Here is a 27,621-nt window from a genome sequence, read left to right as displayed (position 1 = left end):
GTCATAATAACTACTTTGCAATTTTGTTTTGGTAAGAAACTCCCAAACATTGCCCAAAAGAATGAGTTCTCGAGTTTGATTTTTTTATGATAGTAACTAAGTGCTGAATATGGTAAAATAAAATTCGTTGTGTCATATTTCTTATAATGTAATTTATGAATAACACGTGCCGCCATTGTATTTAATGTGTAGTTGTTTTAATATTTTTAACGGAAAACCGTGTAGTTAATGAGTATGGGTAGGTACACTCCAATGGTTTTGTTAAGTCTTAGATTACCTATTCAATTTATCAAACAACAACTTTAGTGTCAAGTATGTTAAGTATATTAAAATAAAATCAATATTTTTCGTGCATGTTTATTACGAAGTTACTACTATTATGTCACCCATTCATAAATCATACCTATACAATTTTTTATATAACATTATTACATGCCTAAAGTATATTGTTCCAAATTTGATAATAATATAGGTATTATATAAAATACTAGACAGTTGTAAGTAAATTATAAAATCTAATACCTACTCATAGATATACTATTAAATAGATTATATTTAAAAAAATAATATTGTTTACATACACTCGAAATTAGTGTTGAATGAAAACGATCATTTTTAAAAACAAAAAGTAGATATAAAGTAGTAATATACTTACAATTCTGGAAAAAAAATTGACAAACACATTTTTTTTATTACCTATACCTTTATTTGGATTTATTTAGAATCAGTTTACTGTCAAATATCGAATTTAGGGAAAATTTGTGTAAAATAGTTTTTTTTTTTTAAGTCTTAAAACATGTTTTAAAAACTTCTGGCCCTTAAGTAAAAATTCTTTTAGTGACTAAAACACTTATTTCCTACTTATAAACCAAGATGAATAAATTGGGACTGAACTATTGTACTCAAAGTTATATAATGGTCAAAGCCACCTTCAGACAGCAACAGGCCGTGTGTCGGACCACAATCGCAACCCTCATGTTGGAAGATGTGAGACTTCCGAAACGTTGGCAGACGAATCAATTTGTAAGTATGGGAGTACACACAAGTTGTGTAAATTAAATAAATGAACCTCATACTTACAAACTATAACCAATTCAAAATGTTTAAGAAAAAATTAATATCTTTATAGAAACTATTTGAATAGTTTAGGTTTTTAAACTTTTAACTTTTAAACATTTTATTACCGGCAAGATATTATTTTCAATGAGCCAATCACAATCGACTATACTGAAAATATTAAGTCACTGAAAGTTCCAAATAGAGATTTTTAGTATTTTAAGTTTTTAGTTAAAGCAAAACTGATGAACTCTTCATATATCTCAACGAAATAAATATTTTAAAAAACATTTTTTTGCTAAAAAAAAAAAATAATAATTTTGTTGTTTAAAAACTTAAAGTAATATTTATAAAGTTTACACAATTTAAGTATCTCATTTACTAAAAGTATACTCAAAACAATCTATTGTGTTTTACATGTGGATGCAAAAAAAAAAAGTTAACACATGTAATAACTGAATTGTCAAACCAACTGTGTATACAACAAGAGAAATAATCTGAACAGATTACAATAATTGCAACATATTATCATACAATCATATATAGTTGTCAATGTACTAGATTATTTCAAAATACATAAGCATTTGAAGCCGGCAAAATTATGGCTCGATGCGGTCATTAAGATTTATAACACTATTCACAATCACGTTTTTAGTAATTTTAGTAAATTCAAATTAAAACGACGATATCAACAAATTATACGTTTTGATTAATGAACTGATTTGAAATTGATGGCTTTTAACACAAAGGGAAAGCCTGTTTTCAACTTTAAGAGTGATTGACTTTTTTTTTTTGTTAAGTAAACAATATGCAGTTTTTTGTTGGAAGTACTTTTATTTACACAAAGTATGTTGCATTAATATTATTAAACAATAATAAAACATACAATATTTTACGTCCAAAAAAAAAAAAAAAATAATAAATGCTGCGTAGCACAATAAAATATTTAACGTCAGACAAATTAACTGTAAGGAAATTAAACTCGGTTTAGCTCAATGTTTTTTATCAGGCTTAATACAATTTTTTTTCAAATTGATGTTCAAATAAATGGAGGGTTCAGAGCACATGTGACCCAAGAAGTCCATCACGGCTGATTTCCAGTAATTGGCTGCTAAATTGTTTTTCACATTATCTACTCTGTGGTACAACGTAGTATATATGTCGGCATTTTTCGCCGTTTAGCTGAACTAAGGACTTCATTTGCTGTGGCACTGAAAGATATTACTTTTACGCGTATTTTGCACGAAAAACCTCATAATGTGAAAAAAATGGACTCGGTTCACTTGAACACTGAGCCCTCCAAATAACTTAAAATAAAAGATCGAGACAATTTAGAACAAAAGTTCATTTAACAAATTTTTATTACACTTTTTAAGAGCACCGAGGTTTTTTATTTATCAATCAAAGATATTTTATTTTTAATAAGCAACTTGGATAATACCAATTTAAAAAAGCCTAGTTATTTGCTATTTTCACTTAATGTGTGTAGTATTTAAATTTTTAAGATTTATATACTTAGGCTAGGTATAAACAGACGTGTAAAACGGAAATACGTAATGGCAGATAGTCAGTGTCGAATATATATAATAGGCAGATAATCGTTTCTAGCCTATAAGTGGTATAAAAATAAATAAAATTAATAATTCTAAGGGTTTGTTAAAACCTTATTGTAGATCACCATACTTATATTACCTGAGACCACTAACTGTAGTCATTAAACATTTAATAATCGTACACGAGACTCGGCACAGATGACCGAGGGAGTGAAAAATTACACGAATGCTCAATTCTGTTATGATCTACGCGTTGCCTTCCCATTAGGTACCAAGTGCCATAGCTATAAAAATCCAAAGTTTTGGGAAAATCATATTGAATTTTGTCAATTTTTCAAAAAGTACAATAAATAAAAAAGTGAAATTGAAGAAAGTACGTATGCTAACTTACTGCTTTATTTTTTAGTATAGGTACAGGAGGATGAAAATTCGTGAAAAGTTAGCTGAAAACATAACAAGTCTTTTTCTCAGGTGACGCCACTCTCCAGACATACCTAGGTGTACGCAGACTTCGGTAACTGGTCGAGTCAAATACAATATGGACATCGTACGTACCCCGGCTCCCCAATAATATTGTTTCTTTGGGAAATTATCAAACTATGGTCCACGAGTTGTAAGTATAGGTGCACCCCTTAAGATAACAGAATGCAAACCGGCCCACACCTCTAGAACACAACGCAGCGACTTATCGGCTAGGTACATTAATTTTGTCGCCGTTCACTGCTATTTGTCGTGGTCGAATGGGTTTTATTAGCGTTTTTATAGTTACGGCACTCGTTTTAGTCGGAAGGCGACGCGGGGGCTTACGATTAATGACGTTACCTTTACGCAGGTGGCGGCCGATACTTCTTGCATTATTTTCTCGAACGCGGCCGTTTCTTCGGCTTGTTTCTGATTGTGCAAGGCGATTTTCTCGCTGAACTTTCTCGGGTTGGCCATGTTGTGGCGCGAGGTGGATTCGCCGACTTGTATAATTATTATTACTACGGTAGACCGTGCTACCCTTTGACGCGCGGCAGTTGCGCCCTCCGGTGTTTTTCGGATTGTAATATTATTCCTTTTGATAATTATTATTATTATTAAAACACTATGCGGTATTATCGAATATTATCGGCGGACGACGACAAGCGAGAACGGCAGCGGCGTTACCGGAAAACAACGTGAGCACACGCCGCGGCGCTGCGCAATAATTGATCATTACGACTTGCCCTCATTTGTACGCCGTGGCGGCAAGCTTTTGTAAAACAAAAAAAAAACCGCGCACAAACACACACGTCCACTGACTAGGTATTCTTCTTAAGGTACACCAGAGCGATTAGACAACAACACAAAACTCGTCGCGAGATTAACAACCGAAAAACCGGGTAAATTAAAAAATATTATAACAATCAAAACGTCGGTACGGCACTAATACAGCAGCAGCTGTCGCGGTAGCGCGGCAACGCGCTAGAACACATCTCGACGCCAAAAAAAAAAAACAAATAAATTCAATTTACAATATAGCACAGCGTTATCTTCTCGACGTTTATATTATTATTACAACCGTCGGCGTAACGCTATAATATTTTATTACACCTATACGCGGCGTACACGGTACGGGCGGTCGCGTACACGATGATAATTTATTATTATTATTATTGCATTTCCGAACGGCAAAAAAATACAATATTACGAACCGTGTGTTAAATAAAAATAATAATAACAACGAGAAACAACTACCGAAATATTAGTACACCAGTAGCGACGGCGGATGCGACGGAAAACGATCGCGCGATAACGACGTCTACCTGTTGGCGAACGCGGACGCTTATTAAAAACAAAAAAAAAACAAAATCGTAGAAAATTCAACGCGATAATATATTTTCCTCGAGATGGCCGATGGTGATAACGCGGTCGGAGTACGGGGAGGCGCGGGCCGCAGTGTCAGAGGCCGCTGCAGTCTGGCCCCGTGCGGTCCGCCACCCAAAGAGGTTGGAAACCGGTTGGCGGCACTGTCCGAGACTCGCCGCTATCGCGAGCGCCGCCGGAGTTCTTATCAGTCCGCTTTGGCCGTACTGTAAACACTAGCACGTGAGCGGCTCGTATAGAGCGTGTTGAATTTTTTTGTACATCTAATCACTGCCGTGTATTGGACTTGGAATAAAATTCATCGTTATTAAACAGTAATTCAGTCGGTGTGTGTGTGTGTTTTTTTTTCATATTAGTGTATTCACCGATTATGACGTTAGAACTCGACGACGCCGTGGCCATGACCGACGCCGTGCAAGAATCGGCCGAGGACGGAGGCGGCAGGAAAAGGAAGAGGAAACGAGTGTCGGAAGAAAACAAGAGGATAAAACCGCCAACGGCGGAGGAGTTGAACAAACTTAGGGAAACGGAAAACTTGTTTCTGTCCAACATGTTCCGTATGCAAATCGAAGAGATGCTCAAGGAAGTCAAGCCCAAGACAGCGACTCTTGGTAAAATCAAAGAATGGTTTGCTAAATTCGAGACAGCTGTCTTAAAAGACTTGGACAACTCCGATTATCAAAAGGCAAGTACATCCCTAATAGCACAGGCAGTCTCTTGGACTGTTCCATTCGTATCTTCGACAGTAGGTACTCCCATAACCCGTCGTTGGTATCAATGTTAGCGTTTCGCTAACGTTAAACAGAAATAGTCTATAAGTAATCCAACTTTTGTATGGTGTAACCAGATAAACTCTTTTATTATTTTTTTTCACTACTCTTAAATTTAATAATTCACAGAAAATAAAACGACAATGTTAGCATAACACCAACACGATACCAATCATGATACCTCCGACAGGTTAATGGATACCAGCACATGTTGACCAGGAATCTTGTCACCTCCACTCGTCCCTATCCATCACAGCTACTTTCAGTTCTATATAATACTTTCTTGGTTATATATTTTCTTATAGTTTCTTAATAATTCTTATAATTATTTTAATTTTAACAGGAACTCATGTCAAATGTGGATGTATCCAAATTATGGGCACCTTTTCGTTTGGAACCTTTAAATCACTCTGACGGAACATTTCGCTTTATTAAACCTGCGGCTTTGAAGGTTTTCGGTTCACACTCTGTAGGAACGTCACTTACACCAAATATAAAAATTGACATAGCACTAGTTTTAGGAAAAGTTAGTAAATTGTTTTATATTTTAATTTTACATAAACTATTATTCGTAGCCAATGTTAATTTTTATGTTTGTTCATATAACAATAAAGTAATGTTGTGCTTTTAGACACTTTTCCACAAGAAAGATTATGCAGACGAAAGGTATTTTCGCAAGAAAGCATTCTATTTACATTGTCTTTCCAAAGAACTTGTTAAAATTCCAGACTTAATAAACAACGACGATGTCAAATTTTCACATTCTACGTCTTCATATTATTCACCAGTGCTCGTTGTAAAACCGGCGGGAACGTTAGGTAAAAAGTGTAGTATTCATTTAAGGGTCGTACCCGAAAACAATGTCTACAAACTGCAAACATTTTCACCTACTATTAACAACATTGATACTCAATGGTATTTCGGTGAAGAAAACGGTGAGTTAAATTTACAAAATATTATTGTTGATTGTTTTGTATGGTAACATAAATAATTGCATTTATAGAATTAAACAACTGCCCTACACCTCGTTACAACAACCTCGTTCTACAAGATTTAGTAGCAGACCAAAATGAAGCATTGCTGAAAGATGTTATCGAGTCGAACCAAAATGTTCAAGACGCATTGATATTGTTAAAGATATGGCTTGCGCAAAGAAACCTTAGAGTTTGTATTTTTTATAAGCTAATTAAATAAAATGTTGTTGTCGTTATCGATTAAAAGTAATTTTATGTTACAGGGAAATGGAAATATTACAAATTATATAATTTCAATGTTTGTCGTGCATTTGTTTAAGAAACACAAAATAAATAAGTTCATGAGCAGTTATCAAATTGTGCGAAACGTTTGGTTGTGTTTAGGTAATTATTAAATATATTGATAAAACTATTTGCGAACATATTAACGGCTTAAGGTCAAAACGACGTTAAGCAGATATTGCTTATGAGTAAAATAAAAGTAACGTGCTCTAATGTCGCCTATATAAAAATGTAAAAAAGTGTATTTCGGAAAAAGTGTTGCTTATGTTCTTTACACCTGCGGACACCTGAATTTACTTTATCAGGCGTCCTATTTTTCTTTTCTATTGTTTATTGGACAATTGAATCTGAAATGTTGCCGTGCCATACTACGTATAGTCTCATTTATTTGCATAACAATAACTACAAGTCTTAAAAAAAGTACCTGGTCATTTTTATTATTTCAAAATAATTACTATTCATTATTAGGTCAAAGCAACTGGCACACCGAAGGTATACAGCTAACAGAGGACGATGAAAGCAGTAAAGATGTGAAAAAACCTTCATTGTCGGAATTTCATGCTGCGTTTCAAGTGGTTTTTGTAGACTCTACTGGCTTCATGAACTTGTGTGCAAATGTTTTTAAATCCAACTACATTTATGTTAGTGCTATTTTTTTATTAAATTTAAAAAAAAAGTAATTTTATTATTTTATATATATATTTTTTTCGTTTTACAGATAAAAAACGAATGCAACTACGCAGTGGAAATGTTGGACAATGCTAATATGAATTCTTTTCCGTATTTGTTCTTAACGAAAGCTTCTTTTTTTCAACGATTCGACCATTACATCAAGTAATATTGATATCAGATTATTGATGGGCATCACCATACAATTTTTCATCGTTCATTGCAGTGGCGCAACTAGACCGGCTTCCTTGATTTTTTTTTTGTCTTTAACAGTTCTCGAGATGAATTAAAAAAAATTAACATTATAAGTTTTATGTGTTAATTTCTTATTAGTTAATTTTTTGTTAAGTCCTATGCAGTTTTTTTTCATAATTTTACTTAATATGCTTCGATACGATAAATTGTATTGTGATGCTTTGTAAGTGACATTCAGTACGTGAACTTGTATATTTTAAAATCGTGTTTATTTACGTTTCAGTTTCAACGACATTGACGTAGTGAAACAAACTATCGACAAGTATGGAGACAAAAAACTCAAATTGGATTCTAGACAGGATTTAACGTTTCAGTTTCAGCAGATAATCGAACCTTTACTGTTGTCAAGTCTGGGCGATAGAGTCGACGAAATTTGTTTTGACATAATTCAGGATCCGGCCGACGTCGGTACAATTTTAAAACCCTTTAGTAATTTTCTAATCGGCCTACGCCTGAATCCTGGAAAAGCATTCAGTGTCGTCGAACGCGGTCCTACGGCTAATTTGCCCGAGGTGAAGTGACAAAAAATATATTTAAGTGTCACATTAAAAAAAAGTTTTACTTATTGATTATTATTATTTTTTTTTTTTAATTATTCAAGGCCAAAGAATTCCGTTCGTTTTGGGGCGAGAAATCTGAACTGAGACGTTTCAAAGACGGAGAAGTGTGCGAGGCAGTCGTCTGGTCCGATAGCAATGTCGCTTCGAACAAGAAACGTTGTATTACGAGAGAAATAGTTCAATATGTGTTACAGAATAAATTGTCTATTCCTGCAGAGCGATTTATCTATATCGCCGATCAGGCCGAAACTGTTCTTAACAATCCTTTTGTAAGTCGAGAAAACTGTTTCTATAATATTGTGTTATAATTTCTGACATAACGTCGTGTTTGAACGTATTATAGATCACACCGATTGGTTTTGAATACGGAACCGGAGAAAGTGCGAGCATGCATTGTATCGACAATTTCAACGAAGTGGGCAAAGCTATTAGAGAACTCGAAGGGTTACCGTTGATCGTTAATTCGGTGCAAGGAGTATCGGCCGTGTTAAGGTACGCCGATGTCATACCACCGTTGTCCAGAAGTCACGCGGATGACAAAAAAACCAAGAAAACGAAAGGGAAATGTGTTTTGGCTTCTACCGATGACGAATTGAAAATAGCTCCAGGATTTGTGCAACCCATTGAAGGTACGATGTCTCTTATCAATTTTGTAAATAGCGGAACAATGTAATTTTTTCATTCCAGGAATATTGCAATTTGCATCGAGTGGAAAGTGGCCCAACGAACTGCCGGCTGTCAGAAGAATGAAAACGGCGTTTTACATCAACTTGGCCGCTCGATTAAATCAGGAATGTAATTTAGTTGCCCAACCGTTTATTGACTACGTCGACGTGATGAAAGTAAGCGACACGATTTGGGCATTAATAAAATTCAATACTTAACCATTTTTTTTTTTTTTAATAACTTTATTTAAAATAAAATAATGTACTTGAGTAACTTTGTTAACGGTATTATTATTTTTCTCAGAATGGTTTTGTTTTCCGTTTTCGAATATACTACCCCGGAGAAGTGGCATTGTTGAAAAAAGAAACAATGCCCGACGGTATGGTTCGCTATAGGGACACTGAAGAATCTGTACAACTAGAACGGTCAATGGTACAGCTACCGACGTTGACGAGTTCATTGCACGGGTAAGTACGAAACGTTACTGCCGAGTGTATAAACCGATGAAAATATTATTTTACCCGACTACTTTCTGTTGTCAGACTCCATTCGCAGTATCATTCGTTCGGGCCAACTTGTTGCTTGGCCAAACGATGGCTTAGGAGCCAACTTATAGACAGTTACCATTTTCCCGACATATGTGTCGAACTACTTGTGGCCAGTTTCTATTTGCGGCCCGAACCCTTCAAAATAACAAATCAACCGACAATAGGACTGTTGCATTTTTTGCGCAAGTTGGCTACGACCGATTGGTTTAGGGAATTTGTTGTCGTCAATTTCAATGGCGAAATTTCAAGTAATTATATTTACTATTAAATAAGGTAAAAATAAAAATAATCTATTAAACATTTAATGGGTTCTGTTTTGTTATTTTAGAGGAGCAGATTTCCGCACTGGAATGTTCCGTAGCAGCGCAACCGAGCAGCTCGAGACCGGCCATGTTGTTGGTTACGCCGTTCGATTTAGAAGGAACATCGTGGACCAAAGAGGCCCCCACGCTAACGATATTAGCGAGATTGATGCATTTGTCTAAAAAGTCATTAGAAATCGTAGAAAATAGTTTTTTAACAAACGGCACGGTCGATCATTTTAAAGTGAGTTTTTATATTGACGACAAAACTGTTTTATGAAAATTTTTAAATGATTCTTTAAAATGTCTGCAACATCATGGTTGAGCAACTATTTAAAAAATTATATAAATAACCTCTTTATAAAAGTCGAACTACCTATTAATAAATAAAAATAAATTATCGTAATTTAATAAATGTATTTCGAGTTCGAAAGTGAGTCAAGCGAACTCATGCAAACTAAGACGACATTATGATCGATTGAACCAGTAATGTATATTCTTTTAAAATTTAACAAAAACAACTAATATTTGAATTTAGGTGAGAACAATATAGGAAAAATTAAAATTGTTGTTTTATTTCATGTCTGTGTAAGAGTTTTGATGATAATAAATGTTTACCCATATAAAAAATTAAAAAATAGTCCCTCAATGATTATAGTAGCCTTTTAGCTTTGTAGATTAGTATATTTTTATTTTATTAGGGTTTGAAATCTTTAACTACCTAAGCTATATGCTTTGCCGGGAATTCATATAACATTATGAGACCTGTTGCCTCCAAACGCCAATGCTCCGACTTATTCTGAACGGCAAACCTTCCACGATAGGTACCCTTGTTTCCAAGTGCTCTCATAAACATTACAATAGGTCTTTGTAAATGATTTTCAGTATAAATGTAAGTCGAGAACTTACGCTATTGTTATAAACCGACGTAACAATGAGTACTTGAGAACTGACGATTGAGAATAATGATAGTTTACGATAACATTTCTGTTACAGCAAATATTCAGGCCGTCGTTGAACGAGTATGATGTTTTGGTAGTATTGAAAAATATCATGAACCCTTTGAGACACATGGCCGTCGACGCTAAGTTAGCCAGAGTCTACGCTGCGGAACCACCCAAAGAAAACGAACCGATACCACTAACCGGATTCAATCCCATCGAAGAACTTTTAAATGTTCTCAGGGTACGGGTTTTTTCGATTTGACTAAAAAATAACACGCCGCGCGTGTTGATTATCGTTAATAATTGTTTAATTTGATTAACTTTGTCTATAGGACAGTTATTCGGATTACGCATTGTTTTTCCACGACACTTACGGAGGGAGTACGATCGGAATAGTTTTCAAACCAGACTCTTTTACTGTTTCTGAATTCAAGGTACGTGTTTCATGTGATTACGTTACAAGATAACGTTTGTGTTTTAATTTTATTCATATTTTTACAGGTCGGCAACGTTAATGGAAAAAAACTAACTCACACTTTGAACGGCAAAAAAGTGGAATTAAACTTGGACGCAATCATCGAAGACATACAAATTTTAGGAGGTTCTATGATAAAAAACATTGAGAAATGTAACAAAACTCTGTTTAGTAATTAATATTTTGTTCGTTTTTATTGGTATAATTACACAATATTTACCAAACAAAATAAATGTTTTTTGTTTTTATAAGATTGTTTAGATTTCTTATTCACGTAAATATTTGTATATAAAAAAAAATAATAATAGCAAGAGTAGACCACACATTTTTAAGATACCTCGTAATTCAGACATAATTAAATTGCTCGGAGTGTTGACTGGACTTTTCGGCTAAACTGTATACTAAAACATTTACTATATATATATATATATTTGGTTACAAACTTTGTTAAGCCGTTAATGTGTTACAAAATAAAACTATACTTAAATTTACTTAATTAGTGCCAAACGTGAGTTATCGTTAAATAAAGCAAAATAGTATGCAAAATGTATGTGTTAAAATCACAATTTAATGTTGTTTGAATAAAATTCTACAACAAAATTAATTAAATAATCTACTATTATTATTGTTTCAATCGAATAACACACCCAAATCGGTTAACAACAGCTTTCAAAAACGGATAAGTATTTTTTTCCGGTGAAATAATATTGTTTTTATTTAAACTACATTTTTATTATATTGAATGTTCAAAAAAAAATAAAAAACCATTAAAAACGTTACTTGTGTAGACTGTTTGACTAGAACATGTTTTTTATTTTACTTTTGAGTTTAACTAAATTCACAACTATCAGGATCTTATTTTGTTTTTGTACAAAATATTTGGTTGTTTAAAAAAAATTATTGGAAATTCGATAAACATTACTTACCGAGACCCGTCACGTTTAATACATTTATTTATTGAAAACCCAATACATTTATTTATTGACAGAAACACAAGTTGTTAGTTAAAAACGTTCCAGGAATCAAAAACCACAGACATAACCTACCCTTAGAGACCAATCATTTTCAAATGACTACTTTATCGATTATTGATAAACTAAACTACAAAAGTGTGTATAAATATGTTGGAAAAGTATTCATTAATATTATTCTTGCCTTAAAAATAGTGCAGGAGTTTTGACAGACCAAGTCGTTGGGAAACTAAAATTGAAAAACACTGACCTATTATGTCATATCAATCGGTTGCCACTAATTTCTTATCAAAAATAATGTTACTTACCGCCATAATATATTTCAAAGACTTTATAATTGTATAATATTAGTAGTATTTATGTTATAGCTATATATATATATATATACAGTTAATATTTTAAATATATTTTACACAGAATACAGCAATTGATACAATGTTGAAATTCCTGTGTATAGTATATTTATTTTTGGTAACGGTTAAAGCCAACGACGAAATGGTTATTCCGTATGCATTGTTTGGGTCGAGAACTACATACAAGACAGTTTCAACATCGAAGATTAAAATACCAGATGGTAAGACATATTTTATCAGCTCTTTATAAGTACTTGACTTTTTTTTCTCATTTGAAGTGTATGTGTTTATATACGCTCTTTTATGTCTGTGCCCATTTACAACTCTTTTGATGCTGAACCATTATTTTCTTGCGAGAAAATCACAATTTATATTATTACTAATGGCACCCATTTAAGCACTACACCAGACTGAATGTGTTCAAACATCAACTTTTATGGTAACTTATATTCTAAAGAGGATAGGTAATTACTTAAAAAATAATTATATTTTAGTACCACAGAATTAATTTTTACTCTAAAATATACAAAATAACACTGCATGCGGGTTTTATCGTTTAACTTACTCCTCGTGCTGTACGATTGAAAAAATGTTCCTACTCAAATTATATTTATTAAAATTATTATTGCATTAATAGTTAATTAGGTATAATAAGAATATTTATACTTCAGCTTTCTACGGCCGGTGTTGACGTATGGATGTGAAACATGGTCGGTAAATAAGGGAGATGGTGAAAAGAATTTATGGCCCTTTCATTGAGAACGGAGTTTAGAGAAAACGAACAAACCAAGAAATTTACCAAATATTTCATAAACCCATTATCAGTGCGTATTTAAAAAGTAAAAGATTAGAATGGGCTGGTCATATTTGGAGGTCTGAAGGTATAGCAAACAAAATTTTGGTCGACCGAGACAAAGATGGGCAGAAAGAGTGAATTCAGATCTTACTGAAATCTCACAAGGAACAACAATTGAACACAGCGAGAGAGTAGGTGGAGAGAAGAAGAATTCATTTTAAATTCTAGTATAATGATAATTATAATTTATACATGTATGTATGTAAAGAAGAAAAATGCAAGTCAGTAAGGCCTATAGGATAATTTTAAACCTTTACAATAAAATATTTGCATAAATCACATAGGTCGTTTTTCCATAATTTAAGAAAATCGTCAACAAGTCAGGTGGGCCATAAGGTTTTAAACACCCTGTATTAGTCGGTGTTAGATGCACATTATTTATTGTAAAGCCAGTTCAGTATCTAGGGTATCTAAAAAATGTTTACAGCCTTTTGAACGTGCAAAAAATGTTTTATAAAAAATGTCTGTAATTATTTTTCGACAAAAATTGTGTTTTTACCGAAACGCCCAACAAACAAGTATTTTTCTATAGTAAACCAATTGTGTTTTCTAGTTAACGCTTAGGCAAGAATTCGATAAACAACACAGTGTGGTACACAAGGCAATAGACATTTTTAAAATTGATATAACTTTTTTTGTTTCAATAGTAACACATTTATATCCTACTTTTTTTTTTGTATATCGCGCACAAACATTTTAAAAACATATTTCGATAAACACTAACAATACAAATACAAACAACATTTCTAGCTTAACCAAAAAAAAAGAACCGTTATTTTACACTGCTTTTTAAGAAGAACATTCATATATTGATAATATTTTGTCGTTTTCAAACGTAGGGGATATAATTCACTGGTAAGATCAATCATGCAATAATTATAATATGTATTTTTCAATAAACTAACAAATAACAATTATCTCCTCGAAAATGTTCTTGTTAAATATTAAGATATGAAACTTTTGAAAATTAATTTGCCTTAATTATTACAAAGCTCTTAAAATATCCAAATTTTTCACAAACATAAATACCTAATAGCTATGTAAATTTGAAAAATATTTTAGCAATGTCCAAATCAAATTTATGCCCAAACTTTTTACAAATACAAACTGTTAAAAATGATATCGATTTAAAATACATTTTTTGGCTTAGTCCGAATTGAATCTATGTTTAAAATCTTCACATATTTACATATTTAATTTTAAAAAGTTTTTTTCCAAATTATCACAATAACTTAATAATTAAACGATTTTAAATACTATTTTTGACTATGTCTAAATTACTAGTAATTAACAATTTATTATAAGTGAGTATATTTTTACATTTTAAATTTAGAATTGTTTTTATCAAAACGGAAAGGTTGTTTTTTGTTTTTAAATTTTGTATAGTATACATGTGTTCAAAGACTAACAGTATACCAAAAATACTGAATAACACTTAATACGGAGTGCACCAACTGACTTAAAATTTGTTTTAGTTTACATAAATTCCATTTGATAAATATATACATATGCGTTATGCGTTAAACTATGTAACACCCTGTATGTATGTATACATCTATACATTTCAGTTAATATTTTGAATTAAATATGTTTTACACAGAACATAGCAATCAATACAATGTTGAAGTATCTGTGTACAGTAGCTTTATTTCTAGAAACGGTTAAAGCCAACGATATAAAGACTATACCGTACGGGTATTTCGGGTCAAAAACTCCATACAACTTAGTTTCAGAGCAGAAAATTGAAATACGAGATGGTAAGACGTATTTTATCAGCTTTTTTTTTTGAGTACTCGACTTTTTTTTTTCTCATTTGAAGTGTAAGATTAAAGAGCTTTTATTCGCTTTATTTTGTGTCTGTGCCCATTATACTGATATAAATATGATGTTGTGCGCTTAGCCAGGACTAGTGGTTATCTATAGGTGCCTCGACATATTCACTGATAAAACATTCAGCGTTAATTTTAGATCATTTTAAGTGAATAATTTACATCTTAACCTATAATAAATGTTACCTAAACCCCATAATGGCCATATTCAAATTTTTTCAACCCATTTTTAGAAAAACACACACCAAACAATAGTTTCCATAAGGTCAATATTGTTACGGCATTGCGTCTAAATTTAAATACAATATGTTTTTTGACATTTTCATGTCTTAGCTCTGGCACGTAACCGAAAAAAACGTGACCACACGGAGATGGGGTTGGGGTAGAAGATAGGGGTAGGAGATATGGGGTGGGAATGGGGATGAAGATGGGGTTGGAGTGGAAGATAGAGGTAGGAGATAGGAGGTAAGAGATAGGGGTAGGAGATAGGGGTGAGAGATATTATGTTGTATTCACAACGATAAAATTATAACTGAAAAACAAGTTCTATATAATTTAACAGGTCACATTTCCTATGAATTGTTTAAGGCCAGATATTATGAAATCACTAAAATAAAAGCCAGAAACTTGATATGTTTACTAGCCACCTTAGATACTAGCTTGTTAATATACTATTTTATTATCTATAATTCAACCACTACTCTAAATTTATTCGGTACTTCAACGAGACATGAAAATGCTCTTTCGTGGTTGCAGACTCGGCTGAAAAACTTTTTAAAATTATTTTTGATATACACATTATGATATGTGTTGCAATTTGAACAATTCGTATATTTACCCAGTGGAACTATACTTATAGATTATGAATTTAGTAAAGTAATTGCAGAGATCTTTGCTCCAATTTCGTCTTAGATGACTAGGAAGGATATAGGGATGTGGCTTTTTTGGAGGTTAGAAATTAGTAGTTTTTTATGATTATACCCCATTCCCACCCCAAACCTCATCTTCTTCCCCATTTGTTTTTTTGTTACGTTTTTTTCGGTTATGTGCCAGAGCTAAGACATGTAAATGTCAATATTTTTAAGTAACTGAGGTTAATAAATTAGAAATACATTTTAACATGGGATCCAGACGTTTAGTCAAGTATCATTCCTAAGAAATGTTGAGTGTTGTGGTTGGTATATTCCGTTTATAGCTTCTGAATGACAGGTGATTTGACGGAAAGAGAATGTGGTGTGAGTGAATTTCAATGACTTAACTTTAGTTCTCCAATATTTATACCATTTCAAATTACACTAATCCTATTTTGTAGGTTATACGCCACGTCAAATTGTTATGTTGGGGAGGCATGGAACTAGAGGTCCAAGGTTCGACTTTTCCAACAATGCGATACCAAAACTGATAGAATATCGAAACAAAATTACCAAACGTGCTACGTTGCGTCCAGAAGATATGGAAGCCCTAAAAAATTGGGTGACAATCATTGACACCACTGGCGATAAAAGTATGACACAAAAAGGTCACGATGAAATAAAAGATCTGGCAATAAGAATCCGTGACGCTTTTCCAAACCTATTTAAACAGCAGTACAACTCCGAAAATTATGATGTATATATCATTGTTCCTTGATCAACAAACACATATTGTAACATAAAAAGTTGTGCAAGTTTCATATTACGGTAAAATAATTAGGCTAGCTGTTTTAATTAAACTCCAATCTGGTATAATAACAAAATATTATATTTAATTTTGTGTAAAATATAATAATCATAAAGCGGCAAGTATTTATCTAAAACTAGTTTTTGACCATTCATTCTATCAGGTAAATATATTATAATTTTTTACTTTAAAAAAACACCTCTTAGTATTAGCTTTTGAAATAATAAATATATTTTTAATTTGGTTGTTAAACTCGAACGTTTAATAAAATGAGGATTTTATTAGAAAATTTTTTTTAGCTAAAACTTACCATTTCATAGAAAAAATTACTGTGCCGTGAAATTTATACAACTCTATAAAAATATTGTACAAATATTTAAAAATGTTTTTGATCATCTTAGATTTTATCCGCTCCGGATTCACGGTGCGAACTTTCGGGTCAAACATTTATAGAAAACGTTTTTAAAGATAAAACTATTCCCAAAATTCCTGTTTGTGACCCTACGGATATCCTTCTACAAGTATGTTTGAAAATTGCGCTGTTTCCTTTACTATGAATGTAGGTAAATATTTTACAAATTGTTAACAGGTGGATGATTTGAAGTTGCTCGATCCAAAATGCAAAGAAATACGAGCAAATACTGAAGGTTTAGTTAAAGAATTTAAGGAAGGCAAATACATGGATGATGTCGTGCAAAGGGTTGCTGTTAAAATGGGCATAGATTCCACAGAGCTTAATTACGGTAAACTAGTTGATAGCCAATAGCAACATCGTATTAATGGTTTTAAACTATTTTATTTGTTTTAGAGATCTTATACTTCATGTACGAGGTGGCTACCTTCGAATTGTCTATCGACGACAGTGTGATGTCGCCTTGGTATAATGTATTCTGCCAAGAAGATCTTGAGGTAAGCAAATATAATAAAACAGTGAAGTTTCATGAAGGGATGGAATTTGATAGTTTTGTATGGTTTTAGATTTTTGAGTACGCCCATGACATTTATCGATTCTATTATAATAGTTTTGGAGATCCTTTTAACGCAAAACTCGCTTGTCCGATAGCTATACGTATCGAAAAAAGACTAAGGTATTTGGAATTTTCAATTCTATGTATGTTACAGTGGTGCTTTTATAGTTTATTCTGGGAGAATAAGTTTCGTGCTGCAACCCTGCGTATTTTAAATAAGTAAAATAGATATACTCCAATTTTTTGAACTGCAGTTATGGCCTTAAGCAATAATTACCATTAATTTCATAATTCAATTTATTTTTTAAAGTTAAGAAAGCTGGAGATATCAATTTATAGATGATCAAACTTATTTTACAAAATCTACTTAGTATTGTTTTTACCTTTTTTTTAGAATTCAGTTGATAATTATAAACGGGAAAGGCATTCTATTGATATAAGTCCATATTTTACAATTATATTAAATAAGTTATCGTTCCTGTCATTAATATCTTATAAAAAATTGATATGCCATGATAAAAAAAGTATATACTTGTAATAGATGTACTAAAAAAAGCTTTCAGCATTTCTGGTAGGTGAAACGATTCAAATAAAAATCCCCGGTAATACAGATTAATATACGTTTAACTCATTTGGAACCTAAATAGTGTAAGTGTTTAAAGTGAAACCAATAGTAAAGGCCATCCTAATATATAATATTTAAAATTTGTCGATGAATTGATGTATAGCTGTAACAATTATATGATTTCAGAAATAAAATCAATGGACAAGGACCGGATGCTGTATTTTACTTCGGACACAGTACTAATATATTTACTTTGTATGTCATGTTAGGCATAGGTGACGGTGACATTCCATTTAGGCAGTCCAACTACAAGGGTATGAAGGACCTTAAGTGGAGAACTTCGTGGTTCGGTCCATGGGCTGCAAATGTTATTGTTGTGCTTTACGAAGACGACACTCGGAAAGATTATAACGTAGCATTTTATTTAAACGAAAAACTAACTCCTATAAAGTTAAAAAACGATTTGTCGTGTACATACTGTCCGTGGTCGGATATTCATGACAAGTTAACAGCTTTTATAACCGACAATGACTGTGTCGAATTGGTAGCTACTAATACCGTAAAAAACTTAAAAGATTCAAAACCATACTGGTATTTTGGCACGAAAACCGCATATAAATTGGTTTCCGCAAAAGAAATCTTTGTACCGCCTAGTAAGTAATCTTACCATTCTTATTGCTTAATTTTCATACATACTTTGGGGATACAATTTAAAGTAGAAACGATATTTCAATATCAACTTACAAATCTTTCATACATACAAATAGATGCTATCATACAAGAGTTTTTGTTAATTTATAATTTTCTTTATAACTACGTTTTAATAGCTTATTAAACCTCATTTATCTTGATGATAGCTTGACGAGTCTCTGTTACCTAAATATAAAAGACGTTTTTTTTGTTTTGTAGATCATAAACCAATTCAGATATTTACGTTAAACAGACATGGAACGACATCTTCAACGCAGTATTTTTATAATAAACTGTTACCACAGGTTGAGAATTTAAAAGGAAAAATCACCCAAACAGCTAAAATGACCCGATTGGACATTCAAGCTATTAAGGATTGGCAACCAAGTATTGAATTCAAGCCAAACGATAAAGATTTGATCCAAAAAGGTCGTGTTGAAATAAAGGAATTGGCACTGAGAGTTCGGAATGCATTCTCAGATTTATTTGAACAGTCGAATAACTATGTGGTACATTCAACAGCACTATTACAATAATTTACAATACAGTTGAACACCTAGACATTATATGGGCTTAAAATTTTAGGCATTGACAATAGACGAAGAACGTTGTAGGGAATCTGGAACAATATTTCTACAAACTGTTTACGGTGACTCAAGTATTACCGACCTTCCCAAATGTAATAACGATGACTTCTTTTTAACGGTGACTATATTGAATTATAGATATTTACATTGCTTTTACATGAATATTAATGTTGATTTAGATTAAGAATACTATACCAGCGGAGCCTCTTGCTGAAGGGGTTGAGTATGAAAGTAAAAAATTCAAAAAGGGCGATTTTATGAAAAAGGTTGTTGAAAGAGTAAATGTGAAAATGGGATCAGATGATATTACTTATCGTAAGTCAAGTTAATAGACAATATGGACTGTAACTAATTTGTGTATCTATTAGATGAAGTTATGATTATGTATGAAGTATGTCGCTACGAAAGAGCATTTGATGACGAATCGATTCCCCCTTGGTGTAGTGTATTCTGTCAAGAAGACTTAGAAGTACGCAATAGCGTTTGGGGTCTTATTGTATATAGATTTAACATTTTTTACAATTTTTAAATGATCGCAGGTTATAGAATACTTTGATGAATTGTATTGGGACTCTCGCTATGGATACGGAAACCCGCACAACCTAAAAGTCGCATGTCCAATGGCCCTAAGACTTCTGCAGACTTTGGAGTATTATGAATTTATTTAACAGAGATAAATTAAATTAAATTAAATACTAGTGATACAACCAGTTTGGCAATATTTATCTGAATAATATTTTATTCGAACAATTCTGCGGTTAAGGGCCGAAGTATGGTATGTGTAAAAAATGCAGTTTGAGGTTCATGGCAAGTATTGCTCAATGCTCAGTTGAAGGAGTATATTGTAGTATGTCAATATATGGTATTTGTTTATTTAACATCAAATAAGATATTCGAAAATGTGTTAAAATCAAAATATGTTTCATGGAAGAAACATAATTCGTAGTATAAATATGATGTGTCACTTAAGTTTGTTATTTAATTTTTGTATGGCCCATGAAATATATAAAAGTATAACTTGTAATACAAAACGGTTATTCATATGATGAAAAATGTATTTCGTATAGTAATCTAAAATGTTTAAATTACTCTCCTTTAACTATACATTTTGCACGCATCAGCTTTTGGCTTATAACCCCAGTAATTTCAAGTAACGTTATTTGAATTAAAGTCAGCACAATTGGGCCTGGGCATAGTAAGGACTGGGGAGGCTACAGGTCTATAGGAATCATTAAAGCTTAAAAAGATAATATCACTGTGTATAGACTTTTTTAGATAATGGACTTCATTTTAGTATTATGTTTCTGTGCTTGGTTTATTACTTGTTCTAGCTATTGTAATTTTTATGATTTCAGAGAGAAAATAAATAAAAAAGATGGACCCAATGCTGTATTTCAGTTTGCACACAGGAGTAACATTGTGAACTTATACCAAATATTGGACGTGGGCAAAGACGATAGTCCACTCACGGCATCGAACTTTATTGAAATGAAAAATCGTAAATGGGTAACTTCCAAATTCAGTCCGTGGGCTGCAAATTTTATGGCTGTGCTTTTCATAAACGCTAATGATGAATATATAGTAGCGTTTTATGTCAACGAACATATCACAAGCATACCTTTAGTAAACGGTTCGTCCTGTACAGAATGTCCGTGGTCAGATATTCAAAACAAGTTACAAGCATACATAAGCGACAATGACTGTGTCAATTTTATAGCTGAAAATTTGGCCGCATACAATAATAAAGAAAACTTTGATCAGCTTCCATTTCATAATTTATTCGCATAGTTTTAAATTATTACAATGGTGTATTGTAAACAATAATGTTTGATTTAAGGTATTCAGTCAAAATTAAAATTTAATTTAAAAAACTACTGTTGTGTTAATTCATTTTATTTACAGTATCATTGACATAATAATATTCGTCTCATTTCATACGGTATATATTGATTAAAGTTTGAAGTCTCTTGTAATCCGATAGTAGTTTTAAAAGCCCAAAGTTGCTTGTAATATGTATTAGGTATAGTAGATACTACAATAAAGACGAAATTCTAAATGAAATAGTATTCAACTATAATTACAAAATATTATTTCAAACAAGCTATACAAGTAAACAAAAAATAATTCTTATTTAACAAAAAAACAACACGAATTTATCATAGTTAATTCGATCATAATATAGAAATTATCGTAGTGAGTTAAATTCTTTTACCTCAATTATTACAAAACTCTCATGATATCCAAGTTTTTCACTAACATAAATACTTAATTTAAAATTATTTTGTATTTTTTCGATTGAGAATAAATTGTATTGTTGTTAGTTTAGATAATCCGATTATAGGTATTGCGCTTAATAACGATTGATAACTTGCTTAGCAACGGAAAAACCAGAATCACCTGGACGCTAAATAAACTATAGTTATCATTACTTTAACGTCGGCCCAAATGGTTATTTTTTCTTAATAAAGTTTAGATTTCTTTTTTAATGTGACTTTTCAAATGAATAAAGTGACCTAAATAGGATTATATTTACCAAGACGACCGAATTTTCCCAAACGGCTGCTATCGAAAAATTCCATTTGTCCAACTATTATTTCAAAGTATGTTTATATTTTTATCATCATTATCTCTAATCTCTTATCTCTTATCTCTTATTTGTCCAAACTTTTACAAATACAACACAATTTTAACTAAATAACTATATGACTAAACACATAGTGTGCTATCTGACTTACATGTGTTTTAGTTCACATAATTTCAATTTTCAGCGCCACAATTACTGCCAGTTATTTATAAGTGTCTCGCCCTATTCGCTGAAATAAATAGACAATTTTAAGTCGATAATTCACATTTTAAACAATAATAAATATTAATTAGAAACCATAATGGTTGAATCATACAAGCTTATTTTTAAAATGGATCTACTACCTAGGTTAACTTTATTTCTACATGATTCATACCGTTTATCTAATAAGTTAACTTATTACTGTAGTTCATTCGAGTTGTTTAAATGGTTTCCGTTAAATGCTATAGGAGCGTTATGATCAGCACAATCTTGTATAATTTTTTTTGCTTGGTTAGTTGTATATCTAAGTTGGATAAAAGAGGTGAGGATATAACGAAAAATTATTAAATAACCATGTAAATACAATGCACGAGCAACAAATATTTTTTATAACCGTGATTAAAACTGTTAACTATTAAATACATTCAATTTATTGACAATTTCGATAATAGTGCGGTATAGGAAAAATGTTATGAAACAAAACAATTACTATAGTACTAATAAATAAGTTGTTATTACAATTTCTGGTCCTAATTATTGTAACTCAGATAAAAAAAATGACCGAATTTAGCTCATTTCTTACTACTTTTCTTTATTTAAAAAACAAAACTTCACACAATAAAACACATGTATAATTGACACGGTAGTTCAGATATTTATGTTGTGTCAGATCTTGTCTATTAAATTGGTTTATTACTGTGATTAATAACACATATCTGTGAATAATCTATGATTTATTCATCATATTGTATTATAGCATATCATATTTACGTATTAAGAATGTTATAGCTTCTAAAGTTATATTTCTTCTTGCAATTCCCAGTGGAGTCAGGCTTTAATAAAAAATAAGCTGGGTAGATAATTAATTACATCGGTTGAAAAAGAAGAGATAAGAATAATTAAATAAAAATATGGACATATTATGCAGTTCAAACCGTTAAAGTTTAAAAAATCTTCTTGCATCGAACTTTTCAGTAAATTAGGCAATTTCGGTTTAGAAGAAAATCTGCATTTATCTGTCATTCTTCGTTCCAAAACCCAAGTACCATTTAAAACCAAGTTGTGTTTGATGCAAGTGGAAACTTTTTATTCATATTTATGTAAATTCGTTTCGTTCAGCTTCTGTTATAGAGTAAGACAAACTACGTTTTCAACACTAAACGCGTTTTACGATTTTAACCATTATTATTTTATTATTACAGGAAAATTTAATAAATCTCTCAAAAAAAAAACCATATCTGAAAATAAAACAGCGAGAAGCACTGTTCTATACACTTAAGGAAAAACTTATAAGCTTATTCCTTTTTGCACTTTACAGCACAATAACTGTATTGCAATGATATATTGTATTTTGATTTTATTATTTGTATTCTTAATTTTAGTAAATAATTAAATAGAGGTGCATTGGTAGTCAGTGCCAACTCCACCATACGGTGAGAACATACGTTTAACATGTTAACCCCAATTGTGTACCCTAATTATACCTACTGACTTTTATTATGGTATATCTGTAAATTGTTTTATTAGACGTGCGATTATTTGTTACAGTTATTCAGGTAACATCAAATCATTTATAAATTATATAAGCAAAAGAAATAAAAATTTCATTTAAAACTCTATCGTAAAAAGAAGATTCCCCGTTAAAATAGACAATACTCTTTCTAGTCGGACTAACCAAATAAATAATTGGGTCAAATATTTTTTTTTTCGTTAAAGCACCTATACATTGAGTTTGGTCAACTAAATGTTTGTCAGGCCAACTATTTTTTTAGTTATTCCAACTAGAAATATATTGTGTCACCTGTATTAACCACAGTTTTAGTTGGACCAACTATGGAATTTTTTCTATGTTATAGATTGCCATATAGTACATTAATTTTAGATAACCAAGTGGAAAGTACAATTTAGTTTGACATCAAACTAGGTTAACGCCATTCCAAAAATGTCCAGCTTAAAAGAAAAATCTTGGGAATTACGGAGTTTTTAATGTTAAAAATTTGATTTGACAAAAATATAAAAATCAGTCACATTGAGCTAAATGTTTTATTTTATTTTTTTTGTACCCTTGCAAGTACTACATTTTATTATACTAATACAGTAAGTATTTACTTCTTAGAACTATTTTTTTTTTTTGAAAATAATGATAAACATGTATTGAATATTAACATTTGTCAAATAATAATATGTAGAAATATGCATTAACAATTTAACGTAAACCCTATTGCAGATGTTTCAAATATATACTTAAGCATAGCAAACAAGCCAATGAACCAAAAAATCTTTAGTATTTTATTTTAAAACGGTGCAATCATTTTTGTAGTTTTAATACGAGGAAAATGATTTTTCCATTTACGCGCTATAAACTATTTTAATTTCAGTGAGTGAATCCATCTATACAAAAACTAGGTCTGCTTAAGATTAAAAATTATAACACCAACAATATAAAGTATATGCAAATAAGTTCAACTGCTCAAATGGATATGGATAAAACGTTTTCAAACAAACTCTGCGTAACTGTATTTACGTTGATTATTATTGTTCTTATAAATAATTGCAACGCATTCTATTACCCGGAAATAATAAACATTATGATGATCAAGCAGAATATCAATACAGGATATCCTGATGAAACTTTGTATACAAAATATCAACTATTAGGTCATGGAGAACAAGACGTAAGGGAATTGTTGGACGATAAGGTAAGGCGGCTTAAATGTGGATACACATTTAACGCGTTGGTTCATTTTAATTTAACCAAAAATTTGTTTCGTTTTCCGTTGAAATCTCGAATAATTAATATTATTACAAATTATAAAAAGCACGTTGTGTACATGGTCGGTACGTTACACGAAAGCGGCGATAAGTCTATAAATGTACTTTGGCTGGTCAATTTCTACCTAAACAAGTTAGAAAACATCGTCGAGTCATTAAATAAGGCCGTAAATCCAGACACGAAGAAAGAACTTTTGTATATTCACGAACAAGCCATTGGGAGACTAATGAATTCAATAAGACGTTTGTCGTGCGAAGGACACAATAACTTTGAACGAAGGGATCCGACAGTTTATCATTTTGCTGAATGCCTAAGTCCGGAAAACGAACTCAAATGCCTCGACCTCGTGGAACAGTTGGTCGTCGAGAACTGCAAGGCCATCCAAGAGCTCCTGGACGAAAATACTATTTATGGATTTGCAATAGAGAATAAGGAAATGTACTCAGTAGACCGTTTGTATCTCAACGACGTGGTATTAGACAGTAAATTCACAAATAGCTTAGTAACCAAATTCGACGTTGGCGTTCACATGGATATAGTCCACTCAAAACTACAGGAAAAACTCGAAAATGCCCACAGCAACTCTGCTGCAGCAATAGCAAGATATAGTATGAAATGGATTAAAGATTATCAAATCATGTTTTTTGATACCATTACGTTGATTGTCTTGCGCATGACACGCAGGTGTCTCAAACATATGGCACGACAATTTGTAATAAAAAAATACAAATACATGAAAAGAACTTTAAAGCGGTTATTAAACAGTGTTATAGGTTTCTTTGCAATGCCTAATGGCGTTTTAAGTGTGATATGTACTAAAATTAATGACAACGAGTTGGGCAGCTCATTAATTGCATTTGTTAAAAAAGAAGAGATAAGAATTAACAATACATTTGGACGGCCTGTACGATTTGAACCGTTAAAGCTAAACAAAGCTTCTCGCACCGAACTCTTCAACAAATTGAACAACTTTTGCTTAGAAGAAAATCTGCATGTCAATTTATCTATCATTCCTTGTCCGGACAGAACAGAATTACCATCTAAGACCAAATTGTATTTGATGCACCTGGAAAGTTTTTATCATTACTTAAGTGAATCTCGTTTGTTTGACAATATCGATTTTGCAGTCATTCATTCGTTTCTTTCAGCCGATAATATAGAATAAAACAAAAAAAGAAGTTTATAATTTTTATTATTATGTTAACGTGAATAGGTTTTAATTATCACATAAAATTTAATACCTCAAAATAGATGGAACACTGGTGTAATTTAAACAAAATCGTGTAACCCTATTGTTAATTAAACCTATCGGCACAATAACTGTATTGTCAAAATAAATTAGATTTCGATTTATTTTTTGTATTCTTTTTTTTTTTTAGTAAATAATTAATGTATATATAAAGGTTACATAGATGTGTATTATGCACAATAGATTCACACAAATTAATCGTTTACTCGTTCAGTTTGATTATTGTTCCTACTGACTGTAAGAAAAACAAAGATTTAAGTTTTATCGAATTTCAAATCGTTTAAATTAGAAGTCCGGAGAAAAAAATTAGATTTATTATGCGTTCAATTGATCGTTTAATTGTTTAGTTTCATAATTGTACATACTGACTTATATTGTACATCTAATAATTGTTTGCTTAGACTTACAACATCCAGTGGTAATATCAAATCATTTAAATAATAAGAAGAAAATAATTAAAAGTCATTTAGCGAATACAATTTATATTATTGTCTACTAAAAAGACTACAGAAAAATAATCAGTACATAAATTATTCTAACGCATTAATTTATAATAACTTAAATTTAGAGAGCCAAAAAAAGTTATGAAAAAGGCTTATGTGCATAATTTTAGGGCTCATTTGTTAGTATTCAAATGTAAAACGGTGTCAACCTCGTTTTAAAACATACTATGTATAGGCTATAGTAATTTTTTAAAGCTTTGTATTACATATTAATTTAACTATAGTCTTGGTAAAAATTAGTTTTTTTTTTATACAGATTATCAGTTAAAAGTATTAAACTCTGTCTATTGGTCTGCTCTAACTAAGCAGTGCGATTGCACTGCTTAAGAAAACAGTATCTACAATAAATCCACAATGACAGCGCAAAACTGATGTTAAAACAGGTGTTCACCTGCATAATCTACACAAACATAAAACAACACTGTGTTCGCGTTACAAAGGAACACATCAACTTTTTTTTTATGAATATTCAGAATGGTTTTTTGGTATGTGAAATGAATGCCTCCAATGATGAATAATGATTTGGTTCCTGAAAAAAATTAACTACAGGAAATTTAACCCCCTAAAAAAAAAAGACCAGGAATAAAATATATAATATTAAATAAACTAGGCCTTTTTATACGTTAAACATATAAGTATGTTAATGGGTATATTAAACATAGCCTAATAGGTGTATAGTTGGAAAATAGAAGATATAATTTGTGTTGCTGGTAAGGTTTGTTGTTATTGGCCTAGACCGTCATGGCCTCAACAAAATGTGTATTACAATCATGCATCAGAGATAAAAAAGTTTTACCCTGGCCTCTTTTCCCTAAATTTAATTTTAAATTGTCGCAGAATACTATACAATATTGTTACATATTGGTGAACAATAAATAACAGTTATTGTTAGTATAATTTTTGATATAACTATCCAGTACGTAACTTTTAG

The 27,621-nt window shown here is 31.5% G+C and overlaps 3 protein-coding genes across 10 annotated transcripts in view; 2 read left to right on the top strand and 1 right to left on the bottom strand.

Moving 5' to 3' along the window:
* The window catches only part of LOC126844780 (CREB-regulated transcription coactivator 1-like), a 46,679-nt gene extending 42,275 nt beyond the window's left edge, over window positions 1-4,404 (bottom strand). For all 8 annotated transcript variants that reach the window (XM_050583227.1, XM_050583460.1, XM_050583301.1 and 5 more), the window contains exon 1: window positions 3,432-4,404. In XM_050583227.1, coding sequence (XP_050439184.1) covers window positions 3,432-3,548 — 117 coding nt within the window. In that variant the 5' untranslated portion in view covers window positions 3,549-4,404. The remainder of the gene's footprint in view (window positions 1-3,431) is intronic.
* Window positions 4,405-4,664: 260 nt separating this feature from the next.
* LOC126834837 (nucleolar protein 6) lies at window positions 4,665-11,153 on the top strand. Its single transcript, XM_050567034.1, has 17 exons — window positions 4,665-5,142; window positions 5,571-5,753; window positions 5,859-6,162; window positions 6,231-6,391; window positions 6,465-6,585; window positions 6,952-7,124; window positions 7,202-7,317; window positions 7,631-7,919; window positions 8,009-8,236; window positions 8,311-8,596; window positions 8,655-8,809; window positions 8,937-9,100; window positions 9,176-9,429; window positions 9,510-9,727; window positions 10,480-10,668; window positions 10,760-10,861; window positions 10,929-11,153. The coding sequence occupies exons 1-17, from the start codon at window positions 4,828-4,830 to the stop codon at window positions 11,079-11,081; spliced, it is 3,411 nt and encodes a 1,136-aa protein (XP_050422991.1). The 5' UTR covers window positions 4,665-4,827; the 3' UTR covers window positions 11,082-11,153.
* A 3,603-nt stretch (window positions 11,154-14,756) lies between these two features.
* Window positions 14,757-20,005, top strand: LOC126834674 (multiple inositol polyphosphate phosphatase 1-like). Its single transcript, XM_050566775.1, has 11 exons — window positions 14,757-14,839; window positions 16,224-16,519; window positions 16,972-17,091; window positions 17,160-17,313; window positions 17,379-17,479; window positions 17,549-17,658; window positions 18,290-18,756; window positions 19,013-19,498; window positions 19,560-19,695; window positions 19,749-19,849; window positions 19,920-20,005. The coding sequence occupies exons 2-8, from the start codon at window positions 16,247-16,249 to the stop codon at window positions 19,327-19,329; spliced, it is 1,542 nt and encodes a 513-aa protein (XP_050422732.1). The 5' UTR covers window positions 14,757-14,839; window positions 16,224-16,246; the 3' UTR covers window positions 19,330-19,498; window positions 19,560-19,695; window positions 19,749-19,849; window positions 19,920-20,005.
* The last annotated feature ends 7,616 nt before the right edge of the window (window positions 20,006-27,621 follow it).

Source organism: Adelges cooleyi, unplaced genomic scaffold (genome assembly GCF_023614345.1).
Source record: "Adelges cooleyi isolate 19-005CV unplaced genomic scaffold, UGA_ACOO_1.1 ACOO_flye_CR_arks_rails_tigmint_CR_PRNA_1, whole genome shotgun sequence".
NCBI lineage: Eukaryota > Metazoa > Arthropoda > Insecta > Hemiptera > Adelgidae > Adelges > Adelges cooleyi.
This window is presented reverse-complemented; position numbering and strand designations above follow the sequence as displayed.

Coding starts and splice junctions, on each gene's coding strand:
- LOC126834837 (XM_050567034.1), top strand. CDS start 4,828: ATGACGTTAGAACTCGACGACGCCGTGGCCATGACCGACGCCGTGCAA. Junction 7,318..7,630: donor CGATTCGACCATTACATCAA/GTAATATTGATA, acceptor TTTACGTTTCAG/TTTCAACGACATTGACGTAG. Junction 9,728..10,479: donor GCACGGTCGATCATTTTAAA/GTGAGTTTTTAT, acceptor TTTCTGTTACAG/CAAATATTCAGGCCGTCGTT.
- LOC126834674 (XM_050566775.1), top strand. CDS start 16,247: ATGTTGGGGAGGCATGGAACTAGAGGTCCAAGGTTCGACTTTTCCAAC. Junction 17,480..17,548: donor TCTGCCAAGAAGATCTTGAG/GTAAGCAAATAT, acceptor GTATGGTTTTAG/ATTTTTGAGTACGCCCATGA. Junction 18,757..19,012: donor AGAAATCTTTGTACCGCCTA/GTAAGTAATCTT, acceptor TTTGTTTTGTAG/ATCATAAACCAATTCAGATA.